Here is a 19611-nt window from a genome sequence, read left to right on the forward strand (position 1 = left end):
GTCCCCAGCTACTCGGGAGACTGAGGCAGGAGAATCACTTGAACCTGGGAGATGGAGGTTGCAGTGAGTTCAGATTGTGCTGCTGCACTCCAGCCTGGGTGATGGAGTGAGACTCCATTTAAAAAAAAAAATAGAAAAAGAGGCGCAATCTCATGCAATGCAAATAACACTGAACATGGCTACATTACCTACCTAGCTATGCCCTTGGAAAAATCACTTAACCTCTCTGATCCTCAGTTTTCTCACCTGTAAAGTGGAAATGATTTATATATCAAGTTATCCTGAAGTTTAAGTGAAAACTACCCATGTGAAAACAATCTAGGGCCTGACACAAAATAGATGCAAATTATTATATTTATTTCCTATTCTTTCTTTAAAAATGTTAAGGATTATTATTTTTAAAGGAGTTTAAGGAATTTGGGGTTTTGTTGATTTTTTTTTTAAATTCAGTCCCATATGAAGGCTCAAAAGAGGAGTAAAGAACAACAGCTTGACATTATGAACAAGCAGTACAAACAACTTGAAAGTCGTTTGGATGAGATACTTTCTAGAATTGCTAAGGAAACTGAAGAGATTAAGGACCTTGAAGAACAACTAACTGAAGGTGAGAATTTAAATATGATTTAAGGTAAGTCAGTTTTTTACTAATAAAAGAAAGATGATAAAGATAAGCATTAATCCAGATATTAGCTTAATACAGTTTACCTGTTAGTGCTAATGTTTGATAGAGAAATATTTACAGGATACCCAAAAGTATTTAATACTTAATACACTTTTAAAGTTTTGTTTTTGTTTTGTCGCATTGACGTCTAGTGAGTCAGGTCATTCCAGTCAGTAGGCCAGAAGTCAATACACGATCATGATAAGCTCTGGCATGTGATTGTCTATGGCATAAAATCCATTCAAGAGCAAAGCACCCATTGGCATCAGGGAATTCAGTGTCTGATTATATGAAGAAAGAGTTTTAGGAACTACTTTTGCAATGCAGATTTAAACTGTGACATTTCCATAATAGTGGAAAAGGAAGACAATAGGCCATAGTAGTGAGAGCCTGGGCTCAGTGTAAAAAGGTCACACTCCCTGTTTTGCTACTGTCAGCTGTGTCACCTTGGACAAGTTGTTATTATCTCAATCATTAGTTGTTGGGAGAATTACATGAGATATGTTCATAGGCCAGGAGTGGTGGCTCACGCCTGTAATCCCAGCACTTTGGGAGGCTGAGGCAGGCATATCACTTGAGCCCAGGACTTCGAGTCCAGTGTGGGAAACATGGTGAAACACTGTCTCTACAAGAAAAATAGTAAATAAATAAGCCAGCCCTCGTGGCACACATGCCTGTGGTCCCAGCTGCTTGGGAGGCTGAGGTGGGAAGATCACCTGAGCTCAGGGAGGTTGAGGCTACAGTGAGCCGTGATTGCGCCATTGCACTGCAGCCTGGGTGACAGAGTGAAACCCTGTCTGGGGAAAAAAAAAAAAAAAAAAAAAGATAGTGTTCATAAAGTTCCTGGCACATAGTGTGTATCCAGTACTGTATATGGGATATGTGTGTGTGTTTTAAGTCTTCAGGTTACATGTTTATGTTGACAGTCTTGGATTCATCTTGTATACTGAGTGGTTTTGTCCTATGTATTTAGCAGCAAGAACTCGCAGTTTTGCTATGTATTTTTTATTTTATTTTATTTGGAAATCAAATTCTTCACAGCATGAATGAGGCATTTTACAAATATTGCCCACAAAATATACTATTTTTATTTTATACCTGCTTAATACTTCTGTACTATCTATAATAGGAAGAAAATTCAACATTATGTTTTGAAAAAGAAAAATGATATGAAAGAATTGAAAGCTGAGAATTTCACTCTTGAGTAGTAACAAAGTGCTGAGGGGACAATGCAGTACTTTAAAAAGATATATTATTACCCTTTTTGCATCTTGCTTAGGCCAGATAGCAGCAAATGAAGCCCTAAAGAAGGAGTTAGAAGGTGTCATCAGTGGCTTGCAAGAATACCTGGGGACCATTAAAGGCCAGGCAACTCAGGCCCAGAATGAATGCAGGAAGCTACGGGATGAGAAAGAGGCATTGTTGCAGAAATTGACAGAAGTCAAGCAGGAGAGAGACCAACTGGAAATAGTTGCCATGGATGCAGAAAATATGAGGAAGGTATGATTTTTTTTTTCCTGCCATTTTCCTTAGCTTCCGAAGTAGATAATGTACAAATTAAGTTAGTTGGAGGAGTTAACAGTGCAGGTTTTTTTTGGTTGTTATTTGTTTGGTTGTTTTTTTTTTGATTCAGAGTCTCTCTTTTACCCAGCCTGGAGTGCAGTGGTGAAATCTCAGCTCACTGAAACCTCTGCCCCTGGATTCAAGCGATTCTTCTGCCTCAGCCTCCTGAGTACTGGGATTACAGGCATGTGCCACCATGCCTGGCTATTTTTTTGTATTTTTAGTAGAGACAGGGTTTCACCATGATGGTCAGGCTGGTCTCAAATTCCTGACCTCGTGATCTTCTGGTCTCGGCCTCCCAAAGTGCTGGGATTACAGGCGTGAGCCATCGTGCTTGCCCAACAGTGCGTTTTTAAATGGGAAAAAGTATAAGTGGCAATATGGTGATTTTTTTTCTTTTAAAAGTTGGTTTTTCTTTTTTTTTCCTTCTTTAGCTGTGATACATTTAGAATTATTATTTTTTTCTTTGCTCAGAAAAGGAAGAATATTTAAGCTGTATTTCTATCCCTGAAAGGTATTATTGCTAAATAACTCTAAAGAATATGAAATTATAGTTACTACAAATACTGTATTAAATGTTCATGTTTTATTTATGCTGCAAAATTGAGCACAGAATGGTTTTTCTTACTCTTTTTGTTACTAGATAATTTTAACATTATTTTATAGCTAGCAAGGCAGACATAGTGTTCTAAATTATACCCTTATGAACTTGATTTGTTGCCCATTTATTTGAAGATTTCTCTTGTTCTATTTTAGTTGTTTGGAAAATGTTATCATACATGAGAACCGCAGATTCCCAAACTCCTTGCTCAGCAGGGTTAGGTCCAGAAATTGAATTAATATATTTTAATATGAAATTTCTCAGGTATATACAAAAATCACAAATATTTAATGTCATGTACTTACAACCCAGCTTAACAAATTAAACATTATAGATATATTTGAAATCCTCCATCTACTCCCTTCCAGAAGTAACGAAGTTCTGAATATGGTTATTATTTCTCTGTACCTCTATTATTTTATTACATATGTAAACATCCATAAGCAATAAAATTTTCCATGATTTTAAGACTTACACAAATTGTATCATAGTGTACATATTTGGCCACTGTCTTTCTTCCTTCATGTTTATGTTTTTGAAAATTATGCACTCTGATAGATGTAGTTCTACTTTGTTCATTTTTACTGATAGATGTACCATCCTGCTTTATGTACATGCCACAAATTTATTATTTGTTCTCGGGAGGCATTTAGGTGATTTCCAGGCTTATGCTATTACAAACAATGCTGAGTATAACATTATTGTACACATCTTGAACACATGGAGACTATGCTCAGAAGCAGGACTGTGGGTCAGAAGGTATGTCCATCCTTAATTAAGTTCAGTAGATATTGTCAAATTACTTTTCATAGAGAGTTTTTCAGTTTCTACTCCCACCAGCAATGTGGGAGCTACCATTCTGTCACATCTTTGCCAACCCTGTAATGTTGTCCAACCTTTTTTTTTTGAGCTACAGTTTAACTCTTGTTGCCCGGGCTGGAGTGCAGTGGTGCAGTCTCGGCTCACCACAGCCTCTGCCTCCTGAGTTCAAGCAATTCTCCTGCCTCAGCCTCCTGAGTAGCTGGGATTACAGGCATACATCACCATGCCTGGCTAATATTTTTGTATTTTTTTAGTAGAAACGGGGTTGCAGCATGTTGGTCAAGCTGATCTTGAACTCCCAACCTCAGGTGATCCACCTGCCTCTGCCTCCCAAAGTGCTGGGATTATAGGTGTGAGCCACCACACCCAGCCCCAACTTTTTAAAAATAGAAACACTAGCTGATTTTATTATTATCAATGCCAAATAAGTCTTTAAATCAACTAAAATTTTTTTTTTTTTTTTTTTTTTGAGACAGAGTTTCGCTCTTGTTACCCAGGCTGGAGTGCAATGGCGCGATCTCGGCTCACCGCAACCTCCACCTTCTGGGTTCAGGCAATTCTTCTGCCTCAGCCTCCTGAGTAGCTGGGATTACAGGCACGCGCCACCATGCCCAGCTAATTTTTTGTATTTTTAGTAGAGACGGGGTTTCACCATGTTGACCAGGATGGTCTCGATCTCTCGACCTCGTGATCCACCCGCCTTGGCCTCCCAAAGTACTGGGATTACAGGCTTGAGCCACCGCACCCGGCCCAGTCAACTAACATTTATTTAATTTAATTAAACATAAAGTTACTTTCACATTTATCTACAACCACAGTAAATACAGTTCTTGGCATAAAGACACAGCTTTTAGAATTTAAAGCCTCCCTACCTGCAAGGTTACGTATATGAAATTCCCACTATTGTTTATATAATAGTGGATTAATGAAATTAAAATAGTTATGCTATCTAGAATAAAATAAAAAGGAAATAAATTACTCATAAGATTCATATTTAAATCATCTTTGTTTACAAAATACTGTCCTGAGAATTAATTCCATTAAGCTTCAATTTGAGCAAAAATGTAATCACTTATATAACAGTGGTAGTTACTTTAAACTGAAAATGAGATACTTCAAAATTACTTTTGAAGAGGGCAAAAATATTGTCAGGTTTCTTGCTGTAGTTCTGGATGTTCAGTAGCAGGCTCATTTGAAGGTGGAATCAACTCTGAAGGAAACTCACTTCTACCTTCAGAATGTGGGCGTGTGAGGAAAAAATCCAGGTATTGAGGGAAGTTAAGGAGGAAAACCCCTCAGTGGATAGACATTTCTCACTGCAAATGGAACATGTGGTGGACCTGGGAAATCCCTTGGTGGAAAATGATCTCAAGAAGCTCCAAACATGGTTCCTGGAGGAGATTGGGGGAAAGGAGGCCCTCTTCTCATGAATGGGCCCCTTGTATCGACTGGAAACAATGGATCTCTGATTGGAGCTAGAGGTGGAAGAACAAAGCCAGAGAGATGAATCAGGCACATTTAAATTACCAAGATCGTCTTTGGTATCATTTCTACTGGATTGCATTTCTGAAGGCATTGACCCATCCATTTTATCCAAAGAAGGCATTTTAAAACTTCTGAGTTCTGCTGGTCCAGACAGTCTACCAGAGTTAGAATAAAATCTGTCTGTGGAGGAATTGCTGAATCAGGATGTGATTGTCCTGTTGGAGGAAACATCATCCTATGGTCCTGTTCCCACAGAGGTGACAGGGACCCAGTGTCAGAAGGATCCCTGTGAGGATCAGTTAACTTATCACAGCTTGATTCTCCTCTTTCATGGGTAATCTGATGGTCCAGAGGGCCCCTGGGCCTCTTGAGCCTCTTCCTCCTCCCACTGGAAGCAAAGGTAAGATAAGAGCCTGAGTGAACCCTCCAGAAACGAGAGAAAAGCTCTCATTTCAGATGAAGGCCGACCCAATGGTGAGGGACTATATGGAGAATGCTCTCTGCCAAATGCTGTATTTGGAACATCAAGTGGATAAGGATCTTTTTCTAAAAGTTCAAATTTAAACTCTGTTTTGTCTGTTGTGATCATTTTCTTTTTTTTAAATCATTGAGGTTTCTTTCAGCAGTCTGAGCTACCAACCAATTATCACATGCTTTTTTTCTCATGGGAAATAATCTTCCCTTGATAAAAATGAATAGTTTTCTCCAATTCTTCAAGATCTTTGGCTAACTTTTGTAGGTCTGCAACTCTTTAGTGGCATGGTTGATCTTTTGTCTGCTTTAGAAAGTTTCTTTTCTTTCTCTAACCAGTAATTTTTCTCTACTGTTAATTTCCTATAGAGTTTAATTTCATTTTCTTGATATAATTCAGTCATTACTTTAAGTTTCTGTTGAAGCTTCTGATTCTCACTTTCAAATTGTGTTTTCTGACTGCAAAGATGCTTGTTTAGTCTGAAGATTTTTAAATATCCTCTCTAAGTTCTTCCTTTGTTTTATCAATGTCAGATAACTGAATATAAATTTGGTTTCTTTCTCCTTCTAAGGTTTTTAAAGAAACATTTAAATTAGCAGCATGAATCAGTTTCTTCAAAGCTCCTTTTGGAGGATTATCTAAGCACCATTTTCTGATTCCTGTTCATTTCTAATTCAAGTTACCGTCATCCATTGTCTTCTCCAAGCATAGCAGCCCAATCTTTCATCTTCAGCAAATGTTCAGAGTCTTGATGTTATTTTCTTTATCATTTAGAACTTGTTCTGCATGTCCTTTGGAGTCTTCAAATGTTATTTTCTGTTTATTAAGTTCACTTATTTGTTCTTTCCATACTTTAGCTTCTTGCAAAAGCTGTTTCTGGCTTTCCTGAAGTTGAGAATTTTCATTCAAAGCATTTTTTATTACTATCTTCAGTCGTTCTTCACTCATTTGAAATATCTTGAAGGTCATTTTGTCTTCACCTACTTGTGATTTGAGGGATTTTGACTCATCTTCTAGAGACTGTATCCTTTTTGAAATATCCGCCATCAATTCATCTTGTTCAGAATGTTTAGATTTCTCTTTTTTTAAAACTCTTTTTCTAGACAGAATATTTTGTCTCAAGTTCAGAATTGGACCTGTTTAGCTTTTTACAGGTTGCCTCCAAACTTTGTGCTTCTGTTGCTTCCTTCTCAAAGCTGGCATCCTTTAAAAATGACTCTACTTCATAGCCTTCATACTCTTTTTGAAAAAGGCTAAAATTTTCAAGTAGTTACATTTTTCTTCAATTAGTCCAGAAACGGTTACAGCAAGCTTTTTCTCTCTTCCCATATAAAGCCAACTCCTAACCAATCTAAAACTTCTCCCAACCTACAAAAAAAGAGAACAGCAAATCCAACAGCAGCTGCACATATCACCAATTCCCGTGGAAAACCATAAGGATTAGAATCAGGTCTCATATTTTCAGGCAGTACTGCCACAACCCTGCATAACTCCTCCAGGACCATCCCAAGTACTGCTGAGGGGTAGTTGCAGGCTCCTGCAAAGCACCAGGACTAATTGCCGCAGTAATCCCAGCCTGTTGGGGCCACAGTAAGTGGCAGAAAATGGGCAGCCTTGGGCTGGGAACCCGAATCTGCACCCGGCAACAGGAGTGGACCACTACGGAGCCCACACTGCCCACCCTGTCAGTCCCCTTGTTACACTTTACATCCTGAGGCAGCGCAGGTCCGAGCCTGACCTGCACAAGTCTGCATCGCACCCTCCCTCTGTTTGGTTTCAGCCACACAGCCGCAGAGAGGTGGGGAGGCGGGGACCCAACTTTTTTTTTTTTTTTTTTTCCCCAAATGGAGTTTTGCTCTTGTTGTCCACGTTGGAGTGCAGTGGTACGGTCTCCGCTCACTGCAACCTCCACCTCCCAGGTTCAAGCAGTTCTCCTGCCGCAGCTCTCAGAGTGGCTGGGATTACAAGCATGTGCCACCACGCTGGGCTAATTTTTTGTGTTTTTAGTAGAGATAGGTTTTCTCCATGTTGGTCAGGCTGGTCTTGAACTCCTGACCTCAGGTGATCCACCCACCTTGGCCTCCCAAAGTGCTGGGATTACAGGCGTGAAGCACCGCACCTGGCCCCAACATTTTTTTTTTGAAAGCTTTTATTTTGAAATAACTTCAAACTTGCAGGAAAGTGGCAAGAGAAATGTCAATAACTTACATTTGCTTTTCACCCAGAGTCACCAATTACTATTTTAACACATTTGCTTTATCTCATCATAAATAATTTTTACATGATTTTACATACATTTTTATACAGATTTTTTCCTGAACCATTTGAAAATCAGTTGTAGACATCATGCTCCTTTGCTCCTAAATATTTCATTATATATTTCCTAAGAACAAGGTTATTTTCTAACATAAACACAAAATAATTATCAAATTTAAAAAATTCAGTATTTTATCAGACTTCGTGTTTGCCAGTGCTGAGTTTTAAAAGTCGTCTTTCCATCTTTCTATTTTGAAGTTGTTTACAGTTACAAGAAAGTTGAAAGAATAGTTTGGTGAACATCTGTGAACCCTCTTAGATTCAATAAACATTTTGATTTATTTATTTTCTCTTTCTCATAGACACATACTTTTTCCCCCTGCTCATTAGAAAGTTGCAGATACCATTATATCATCCCTTCAACATACATCTCTTTAAGAGCATTTTCCTGCGTCACTACAGTAGTATTATTACACCTAAGAAACTTGACAGTAATTCCCTAATGTCCTCTCATCTCTGAACCATATTCAGATTTTCTCGATTGTCTCAAGACTATGTGTGCATGTGTGTGTGTAAAATCCAGGATGGCATTCCGTAGATTGTCCCACGTTCTGGGTTTAACTGATTGTTTCCTCCTGGTTTGTTTAACTTGTATCTATGTGCTCTATGTAAAATAGTATCTTAAGCTAACTGTATTTTCTCCTGATTACTGGAGAGGCTAATCACCTTTCATTTGCTGTTCAGGTTTCCTTTTCAGTGAATTCCTTATTTGTACTCTTTGCCTATTTTTCTGTTGAATTGTGTGCCTTTTCTTAAAGATTTGTAGGAATTCTTTATATATCCTGGATAATAATCTTTGGTTGGTTATATGTAGTATCTACATTTTAAGCAAGCAGCCCAAATTATTCAGTTGCCCAGTTGTTTTTGGACAGCTCTTTTGTAGAAGCTCTCATCATCATAGGATTCTCTTCTTTAATTAATAGTTTGATTCCTAATGAAAGCTGTAACATTTGATCACAAAACACAGATGGACTAAATTGAATCAGAACCGTATGCTAATAAATACGTGTGTATATTCTTGTTAGCACTCATTTAAGGTATTCTTATCATCCTTGATATTAGAGAGTGTCAGTCCCATTTTGTTTTTCTGATAAATGAACATGCTATGGTTTAATAGAAAGACTATAGGCTTTGGAGTCAGATATCTGCATTTATATCCTGACTATCCTTTTTCTAGCTACACCAGCCCTATGCAATTTACTTAGATGTTCATTCTGTAGTTCCTCGTCTGTAAAACTGCAAGTTACCATACACAGTTACTGTGAAGATACAATGAAATAATGAATATGAAAACATTTTGTCCAACATCAGATGAAAAATAGGCTTTAAATCTTCTCTTCTTTTTTTCCTTCCTTTCTGTTTCTCCCTCCTTATGTTTTGAGACTCACAAGTATCACAGAACTGGTCCCTTTGGAAAACAGTATATTGGTAGCTTACTGACTTTCCTGATTATGTGTAGGCAGGATTTTGTTTTCCAGTCAGGATGTGCACAGCCTGAGGCTTCATCATATTGCTTCTGACAACTTTGTGGCAGGCAGCAATAGCTGGCCAGTATTTGGTTTACGGTGCTCAAGTTCCTTGTAATGCCTTGCAGATGCTTCTTAAGCAGCACAGTGAGGGTTCCATAGTTAAACTCACCGAATCCTTCTAGGAGCTTGCAGAGCTAGAAACTGCCCTCCAGGAGCAGCATGAAGTGAATGCATCTTTGCAGCAGACCCAGGGAGATCTCAGTGCCTATGAAGCTGAGCTAGAGGCTCAGCTAAACCTAAGGGATGCTGAAGCCAACCAGCTCAAGGAAGAGTTGGAAAAAGTAACAAGACTTACCCAGGTAAGCAGGAGCATGAAGCCAATGAGAAACTAAGTACCCTGTGCCTTAAGATACCATCCTTCCTTTATTTATGTCTTAATTTAAGATTAAGCATTTTAATACAGTATATATGGAGTGATGAGGAAGTCACAATTTTGGAGTCAGCCATTCTGAGTGCTAATACCACCCCTGTGTGAACATGGGCAAATCAGTTCATAGCTCTGAGTCTCCCAGCCTGTTCCTCCTCTGTAAAATGGCTTATGGGGATAATAAATGAGATAATGGACCTGAAAGCACCTGGCAGTTGATACTCAATAAATGCTAGTTTTTCCTTCTTAGAACAGGTTTCAGAGACCTCTTTTAGGTTGATGGTAAGTTTTAGTTTGCTGTCTCCTTTTAGCGTTAGTTGAAAGATCCACTAGTTAAAATTATACTTGCAAATTACAGAAAACATATCCAATAAATATTTATTGATTGACCATTGAGGGCCAGGTGCTGTGGATTCTCTAGGGAAAGCACAGACATGATCACCATCCTGTGGAGCTGACAGGTGGAACAGGTGTGGGAAAAAAAAAGGGACAGGATTCTTTGGCTAAGGAGGAAGTAGTCAGAGAAGACCACCCTATAGAAATGATGTTTCAGCTGATGGCTGATGGATGAGTAGGATTTGGCCATGCAGAGGGGACAGAGTGAAAAGAGGTAAAGTTAAGATACGTGTATTCTAGGCAGAGCAGTAAGGAGAGAGAGCATATAGTACATTTGAAATGCTGAAAGTATGCCTCCAGGATGCCAGGAGCAGGAAGAGGAGTGGGGAAAGAGAATGAGGGGTAAAGGCAGAGAGGCAGGCAGAGCCCAGTTGTAATATATTCTTTATCAAATTAAAAATACAATTTATTAGCCAGATGGGCTGCATCTTCTTTCAGGAAGCCCACCTTAACCTTTCCTTTCTGCCTGCTGAAAATCTGGGTTCAGGACTCTACATTGGTTCTCCTATAACCTGTACACAATAAAGCTGTTTGTCATGTGTATGATGATCTTCTGTTTAGATGATCCTAGATGATCTGTTTGTTTTACCCCAGCTAGACTCAGAGCTCAGTCAATACTCAGATTATATCTGTTTGTTTCTGCTTTTTCAGTGCCTGGCACATGAGAGGCATCAATATGTGCTTATTTGATGAAAATGAAATAAAATAAGATACTTTGAATCTCAGGAATGCATGTAAAAATAATTCATTATGATTAGAAAAGGAACTAGAAATATATCTGGTTTATTATAGTAATTATGTATATTCCTTTACTTATGAGATATCAAATCATCACTTGACAGTTGTCAGGATTATATTTCTCAGGAGTACCAAGTTTTGTAGAACTTTAGTTGACAAGATCAGAGTCTCAGAAAACAGGAGGTTTTGGGAAAACAATTGAAATAACAGTAAATATTTTTAAATAATAGTAAATATAATTTCTAGACGGCGTTTTCCTTAATTCATCTCCTCTTTTCAAGCCAGCATGTACTAGCTTGAAATACATTGTTCTTTGTACTTTCCTTGTCTTTTATTTTTCTCTCATAAGTCTTGACAAAAATATTTTAAGAGCCTGGCCTTTTCACTGATTCACTTGGTATCGAAAGGGACATTCCCCCTCCCTCAGAACCAAGAGTGCCAGGATTGGTCTTCAAACCACACATTGAGAATATGAAGCATAACAGATCTTCTGTCTCTGATCTGAAGATCTACAGATATTTGATTGGTAAACTTTAGTTATATGAACTCACTTGTGATGTTTGATAAATACAGATTCCTTGGTCTCACCCTAGAGATTCTCATCTAAAAAATCTGAGATGGAGTTTAAGCATCTGCATTTTTAACAGGCATAACTAGTGTTGATACAGTTTTTTGTTGTTGGTGGTTTGTTTTTGGTTTTTTTTGAGATGGAGTTTTGCTCTTGTCGCCCAGGCTGGAGTGCAATGGCGCGATCTCGCTCACTGCAATCTCCGCCTCTTGGGTTCAAGCGATTCTCCTGCCTCAGCCTCCCGAGTAGTTGGGATTACAGGCATGCACCACCACGCTCGGCTAATTTTTTATTTTTAGTAGAGACAAGGTTTCTCCATGTTGGTCAGGCTGGTCTTGAACTCCTGACCTCAGGTGATCCGCCCGCCTTGACCTCTCAAAGTGCTGGGATTACAGGCGTGAGCCACCGTGCCCTGCTGATACAGTTTTTTTGAGGACCACAGTTTGAGAAATACTGGTCTCAGGGAAAGGAGAGCAAAAATTGTTGGATCACTTGCAGAGAGCTTTTAAAGGTAGGTGGTTCGGCCCACCCTTGAAGATCCTGATTTGGTGTAATTGAGCTGAGCTGATTCTGGTATTTAATCCTTCTTAAGTGTTACTAATAGTTTAAGGATTGTATGAAAAAATTATCTTTGGTTTTTAAATTTGGAAGTATGAACATAAAATTGAATTGCAAAACTATAGGTAGTAAGGGATTTTGTGTAATGTAAATTTCTTTGTGCATTTTAAAATCACTAATTATTGCTATTTTATACTTTCATGTCATTGCTTCTTATGATGACAGTTAGAACAGTCAGCCCTTAAAGCAGATCTTGAGAAGGAAAGGCAAGCCCTGAAGAATGCTCTTGGAAAAGCCCAGTTCTCAGAAGAAAAGGAGCAAGAGAACAGTGAGCTGCGTGCAAAACTTAAACACCTGCAGGTAGAGATTTGTTGTTTTAGAACACATTCTTACACAGAACACCCAAAGATGATGATATCTTTAGTCAGGCACTTAGCAGCCTGCTCTAACATGTAGTAAGCAACTTGAATTACTAGAAAAAAAGGAATTCTGGGAGGAGCAGCACCATAGCCCTATTCTCTTGTGACCATGGTTTTAAGATTATTATTTGTGAACTCCTTTTGTTTTTATGATGGTGCGAAGAGATAAAGGCAGTATCAGTAGTAAACAATATGCCCTATAAACTCATGAGCAAAAGCAGTATCTTGCATTTCTTCTAAAAGCAGATTTGTCACCAGATCAAACTAACATGATCAGATTGGTGCATTCCTCTTCCACTGAAATATCTTTGTAATTATCCAGGAATTTAACTAGAGTGAGTTGCAGTGGGATTTCTTATCCGTAAACAGTTTTCACAATCCTCAGAGGATGCTATTAAAAATATAACCACTTTGGCCGGGTGTGGTGGCTCACGCCTATAATCCCAGCACTTTGGGAGGCCGAGGCGGGTAGATCACGAGGTCAAGAGATCGAGACCAGCCTGGTCAACATGGTGAAACCCCGTCTCTACTAAAAATACAAAAAATTAGCTGGGCACGGTGGCGCGTGCCTATAATCCCAGCTACTCAGGAGGCTGAGGCAGGAGAATTGCCTGAACCCAGGAGGCGGAGGTTGCGGTGAGCCGAGACTGCATCATTGCACTCCAGCCTGGGTAACAAGAGCAAAAACTCTGTCTCAAAAAAAAAAAAAAAAATATATATATATATATATATATATATATATATAACCACTTTTTGTGGGAATGTTTGACAATATTTTTATAGCTGTTCTCACAGTAATCTGCTGAACAAACTACAGGAAAAACAGGTGGATAAGGTTTTTCAGATAATTAAACTCTCAAAAAAGACAGATGTCTGAACAAACAAGTACCTGAATCAATACTCAGGTCTCCAAATCTGTAAGGTCAGGGACTGCTTGACTAGCTGAGATGGTAGCTGTTATCACCAGAAATAAAAGGGCAAAAGGGCAGAGTTTATGTGGCTTGGAGGAAGGGTTCCAGAAAAAAAACATGCAGGGGGATTTGAGAGAAATAAGACAAAGCTCACCCAAATTTTCTCTTCTTCTAACACTTCAAATATTTGTTCCTCGAAGTTTAAGGAAATCTAATAACCTATAATTTAATGTTTACTGCTCTCAGTTCCACTTCCGAAGCAAGTATCATAAAAGATATACTTGTTTTCCATTACTGTGTGAGGTGTGTGTGTGTTGGTTCTTGAGTTATCATTTTCCATTTTTAGTATAGAAGTTTTCATATAATCACAAAAACAGAGAGAATAGCTTATGACCCTTTATTTACCCATTTCCCAACCTAAATAGTTGTCAACATCCATTTTTACATTTTGTCCACCTCTTTTGTAGCTGGAATATTTTAAAGAAAAACGTCATACATCTTTTTTTACCCACCAGTACTTCAGTGTATATCTCTTACAGAAAAGGACTAATATATGTTCTTTGGGGGCCTTCTCCTCAAAGTAGAAAGTGAAGTCAACTTTCTAGAATGCCGACCTGTGTTGTGGGACTACCTTAGTTAGAAATAGATTTTTTGGTTACTTGGCCAACTAACCTCCTGAGTACAAGTTAAACCCACTCTACATTTCTTTGACAGAAATCATTTAGTTGCATTGAACCAAAACCTACTCACACGAGCTCAAGAAAGGAGACAGCTTGCTAGGAACCAGAGCTGCTCTATCAGCCTTTCATGTTGAAATAGGGGCTCTCTCATTTCTCTTTTTCCATCTCTCTGAGCATTGTATGTGGCCCAGCATAGACCCCAGCCCTAAGTTGACATATTTTCAGGTCCAGCATTTATATAGCCTTGCTGTACTGAATCTTGCTTCAAATTATGGAGAGAATGAGAACCTGTTTTCTGGCTAGATGATGTATTGACTGGCCTTGAGTCAGTTGATCTGTGGCCAGGATTAGATAGTACTACAGAAAGGGCTGCCTTGGAGCAATGGGCATGAACAGTTTATAGATAAAGAGGACTCCAGATGAAACAGGCACCTCAAGCATGTTAATTGAATTCTAAATTCTTCATTTTAGTTAACACTATTACACTGAGTTTGAAGTAGATTAATCATAGGGAAATTGTAGGAATTTCTTTATACTTGAAAGAGGCATTGTCTGAATTTAGTTCTGTGGTCTAGAAATGTTTGTTAGTTTGTCAGTAGTGAAAATATACTGACATGTAATAGATAATCCCTATTTCATCCCCCTCCGTAGGATGACAATAATTTGTTAAAACAGCAACTTAAAGATTTCCAGAATCACCTTAACCATGTGGTTGATGGTTTGGTTCGTCCAGAAGAAGTGGCAGCTCGTGTGGATGAGCTAAGAAGAAAACTGAAATTAGGAGCTGGAGAAATGAAGTAAGGAAAAAGCAAAACCTCCAAGTCTAGAGTGGGCCTCACAACTTGAGAGTTGTGAGTGTGAAGTTCGATGATAAACTCACCTTTCTAAGTTCTATTAATGACAAATTTCTTTCATAAGGTTCTCCTTATGATGTTTACATGACTGAGACAAAAGATTGTTTAATTTAATTTAATTTAATTTTTTTTTTTTTGTATTTTTTTTAGTAGAGACGGGGTTTCACCTTGTTGACCAGGATGGTCTCGATCTCTTGACCTTGTGATCCACCCACCTCGGCCTCCCAAAGTGCTGGGATTACAGGCGTGAGACACCACGCCCGGCTAATTTAATTTTTAAGAGGGAGTCTCTCTCTCTCACCTAAGCTGGAGTGCAGTGGCACACTCTCAGCTCACTGTAACCTCTGTCCTCCAGTGTTCAAGTAATTCTCCTGCCTCAGCCTCCTGAGTAGCTGGGATTACAGGCACCTGCCACCATGCCCAGCTAATTTTTGTATTTTTAGTAGAGATGGGGTTTCACCATCTTGGCCAGGCTGGTCTTAAACTCCTGACCTGTGATCCACCTGCCTCGGCCTCCAAAGTGCCGGGATTACAGGCGTTAGACTCATTCCTAGCTGATTGTTTAATTTTAATTGTCTGCCACTGATTGTTTTTACATTTTGGATCTTTATTTTTTTTGGTATTTAAGAGAAATTTTTTGTTTTTAAGAGTAATTCTTTCTTGAAAGTTCATTATGTGTGATCAGGAAGTAGAGCCACATTATACATTTTAAATAGAGAAGAAACATCATAAGAAAACAATTATTTCAAATATATGAAATGGACATTCTTGGAGCAATTATCGTTAGACTGATATGAGCCCATGTTTTCAGAGTGGCAGCAGTCATTTGATAAAACAATAATTTGCACTTAGGAGATGCTCAGTAAATTGCTATAGCTTGACACTAGTCCCTCCACACAGCTCTTTTTACTCCAGAGCTAATGTTAACAGCATGTTTGCATCCAGCATCAAAAATAAAATTTCACATCTATACCATTTTTTCACCCTCTTTACTAGCATCCATAGTCCTTCAGATGTCTTGGGGAAAAGTCTTGCTGACTTACAGAAACAATTCAGTGAAATTCTTGCACGCTCCCAGTGGGAAAGAGAGGAAGCACAAGTTAGAGAGAGAAAACTCCAAGAAGAAATGGCTCTGCAGCAAGAGAAACTGGCAACTGGACAAGAAGAGTTCAGGCAGGCCTGTGAGAGAGCCCTAGAAGCCAGAGTAAGAAAAGGGCGAGAGGCAGCTGGAGGGAAGTGTTTGGCAAATGTTAATGTTTTTCAGCAAATTACAATGCTTCCTTTGTCATGTAAATACAGCATAATTGTTATTTTCACTTATAACAAGTCAAGCTAGGTGTGACTAAAATTCAACCCTGAATGTGATTATAATGTCAAAGTCAGGCTTGTTTGTGATATTGTATTTTCCTTGATTTGGAAGCAAAGTTGAGTTATTTTATAACACGCAGGTAAATAATGCCACATTCAAATGACTCCTGGAGAGCATTCAAGATAAAACCATTCCTGACAACTCATTATTAAAAAATTAACTTTTGGCTAAGATCAAGTGTAGTATCTGTTCTTATCAGTTTAATATCTGATACGTCCTCTATCCGAGAACAACATATTAAATGTATTTTTGGAGTTGGGAGATGGAATAGGAGCTTGCTCCATCCATTCCACGCAACTTCGAGGAACGGTACACCCCCTCGGGATACAATTCATTTACAAAATTAGAAATCAGAGTACTCCCATTAAAAAAAAAATTTAAGTTATAGCTTGTAGTAAAATAGATGATACCTCTATAAAAAGTTTTTATTTTGCCGAAAACATATTTTGCCTAAAAATCATTCTTGAAATTTTATTTCTTCACAGATTAATTTTGATAAGAGGCAACATGAAGCAAGAATCCAGCAATTGGAGAATGAAATTCACTATTTGCAAGAAAATCTAAAAAGTATGGAGGAAATCCAAGGCCTTACAGATCTCCAACTTCAGGAAGCCGATGAAGAGAAGGAGAGAATTCTGGCCCAACTCCGAGAGTTAGAGAAAAAGGTAGGGAAGTCTTGGAAAATGAGTCACATAAGTACCTGCTGCCAGTGTCCTGCCCTCTGGCAATCAGGTCAGCTGAGATGAGTGCGATCCATAGTCACCTCTGGCTGCATTGCTGGCACGGTGCTGAACCTGACCTAGGTGGGACCTGGACGCATGTCATCAAATCAAGACCCTAAGACCAGGTATCATGGTAGATGGAAACGAGAATTGGGAATGTAAGGGATGAGTTTCGAGTTAATTAGGTGGTACTTAACAAATGATATTGGGAGGAGTTTGACTCCTTTGAAACCTCTTGTCTAATTGGACATATCCATGAAAAATTACTTTTAAACTCCTCATCATCCTTTCTAATACCCTGGCCTCTCTTGAATGGCTTGTCTATTCCACCTCAACCATCTACTCCCATTGTCACATTCTGGATCTTGTCAAGTTTTAAAAATTGCACCTATCTCTGAAATCACAAACTGAAGTGTCTTGTTCTGGTCATAACTGTTTATCGTGCTGACATCCACACACTAAAAATTTATCAACCTTATTGAGCTTCCAATTCATTAGCCCTACCCCCTACCTTTGCTATTTGTTAAGCCCTTGTCTTTACTTTCTTCCTTGTCCAACTTAAATTTCGTGATCTACCAACTATAACTTTTTCTTTCTTTTTTCTTTTTTTTTTTTTTTTTAAGTCCCTTGCCCTTTTCTACTGTTTTACTTCCCTGACAAGACTTTTTTTTTTTTTTTTTTTACTTCCCTGACAAAACTCTCTGCTTTTCTTTGGGCCTGCACTTACGCTAGTATTCCTGGAGAAAAAAGTTGCCCATCCAGCATAGTGGTGTCATTATAAACTTATGATTACCAGTCTCAAACGGACAACGTGACCCTTTCCTGTGGTGAGCTTTCTCTCCCATGTCTTACAGTTTCACAACTTCTCATTCTTCACACTCTGCCATCTGCTTTCTTCCAGCCTCAGTGAATGACTTACTTCATCCTTCATTGAGAGCCCATCAGTTCCCACGTCCTATTGAATCCATCTCTAAAATATATCTGGAATATATGTTCTTTTTCCTTATCTGATGCTAGACCCTTGTGCTGTCATCATCTCTCTTCTGGATGATTGGTGTGGCTGTCTGATTGATCTGTCACTTCTACTCATGACCCTGCTCTACACAGCAGCCAAGATGCTCTTTCTGAAATGTCAAGTGGTTGTAATCAGTCTCCCCTCCTGTAGCTTCCTTTGTTCTTAGGATAAAGACCAAAATTCTTAAGCCTATGAGGCCTACGTGATTTGCCTCTGTTTAGATCTCTCCTTTTTCCACTGTGCTTCTCCTTTCAGTTTCTCAAAAATGCCAAATTCTTTCATACCACCCTATGCCCAGGGCCTGATTCAGTGATTTCAAAGACAGAACCATCCATGTCTTGGTGGTAGTGCCAGGAAATGTTTTTCCAATGAATGGATGAAGTTATGGCCACTGAGATTCTTGACTAAGATTTATTTAGTGGATATTTCTGGAGTACCTCCTGTGTATCAAGTATTATTCTAGGCAGCAGTGAACAGAGTCCCTGCCCTCCTGGATCTTATATCTGAATTCATTCCTATCAAATGATTCATCTGCTTAATGTTTCTTTTATTTTAGAAGAAACTTGAAGATGCCAAATCTCAGGAGCAATTTTTTGGTTTAGATAAAGAACTGAAGAAACTAAAGAAAGCTGTGGCCACCTCTGATAAGCTAGCCACAGCTGAGCTCACCATTGCCAAGGACCAGCTGAAGTCCCTTCATGGAACTGTTATGAAAATTAACCAGGAGCGAGCAGAGGTGAGTTCACATGTACAGAACAGGTTTCCATCAATGCTGCTGCTGTCAGAAAACATAGCAACTTGTATTATTCATCTTCTTATAGACATTGGTTATTTTATAAACCACTGTAAAGTTGTCTGTTTAAAGTCCAATGGCCTTGTCAATTGAAGCCGGAATAAGAAACAATAGAAGAATGTCTCAAGTTAGTTAAGCGCCGCAGGGGTTGATGGTTTCTTCCAGGAACTCATCTGGGGTATATGTGCAGGTCACAGAGATTACCATATGCCACTCGAGGCGTGGTCATACCTTACATAAGGGTTACGTTCCCCCATCACAACCCCCAATAATTTATTTTGTGCTGCCATGGATCCTGCATTCTACTGAGCCCTGAAAGGAATCATCATATAAACATACTATCCCTACCTTTAAGTGTAGAAATCTGCTTGGGGAGGTAGCTGTCAATACCTACCTGGACAAGGGTTCTTGAAGGATTGTCATATAATCCCTATCTGAAATTTTTCATCTTGTGCAGTCATGTGAAAATGTTACTTCCTAGTATGACTCCTTACTGAGCTAATGTCTGTTACTGTGCTTTATAGGATGCAAATGCTAATGAGATTAAGATAGCAGATTATAGGAGACAAAAATCTAATGAGGAGAGCCCAGAGAGACATAGTTATGGAAAACTGTAGTAAAAGTGAAAAAGTAAAAAAATTAGCCTTTGTTCTTTCTGATGCAGCACCTTGGGGTTGGGGGCTGGGCATGCTGCCCTACAATGGGAACAACACAGGAGAAGGTGGGGCTTGGGGCCATATTTGCATGGACAGCTGGGTGGGCAATGTGGTGA

The 19611-nt window shown here is 38.9% G+C and overlaps 1 protein-coding gene and 2 pseudogenes across 17 annotated transcripts in view; 2 read left to right on the forward strand and 1 right to left on the reverse strand.

Annotated features, from left to right (window-relative positions):
* CNTRL (centriolin) overlaps positions 1 to 19611 on the forward strand; it is a 95575-nt gene that overhangs the window by 43147 nt on the left and 32817 nt on the right. For 15 of the 17 annotated variants that reach the window (XM_074395253.1, XM_074395252.1, XM_074395256.1 and 12 more), the window contains 8 exons: positions 451 to 604; positions 1941 to 2161; positions 9572 to 9748; positions 12302 to 12436; positions 14738 to 14883; positions 15937 to 16144; positions 16795 to 16974; positions 18603 to 18782. In XM_074395253.1, the coding sequence (XP_074251354.1) occupies positions 451 to 604; positions 1941 to 2161; positions 9572 to 9748; positions 12302 to 12436; positions 14738 to 14883; positions 15937 to 16144; positions 16795 to 16974; positions 18603 to 18782 (1401 nt within the window). Of the gene's footprint in view, positions 1 to 450; positions 605 to 1940; positions 2162 to 2312; positions 2738 to 9571; positions 9749 to 12301; positions 12437 to 14737; positions 14884 to 15936; positions 16145 to 16794; positions 16975 to 18602; positions 18783 to 19611 lie in introns of those variants that run through there. The other 2 variants (XM_074395258.1, XM_074395266.1) reach the window with 2 other exon arrangements.
* On the reverse strand, positions 4841 to 7092 carry LOC104650919 (melanoma inhibitory activity protein 2-like; annotated as a pseudogene).
* Positions 16465 to 16644, forward strand: LOC120366515 (U2 spliceosomal RNA; annotated as a pseudogene).

Source organism: Saimiri boliviensis, chromosome 2, assembly GCF_048565385.1.
Source record: "Saimiri boliviensis isolate mSaiBol1 chromosome 2, mSaiBol1.pri, whole genome shotgun sequence".
Classification (NCBI taxonomy): Eukaryota; Metazoa; Chordata; class Mammalia; order Primates; family Cebidae; genus Saimiri; species Saimiri boliviensis.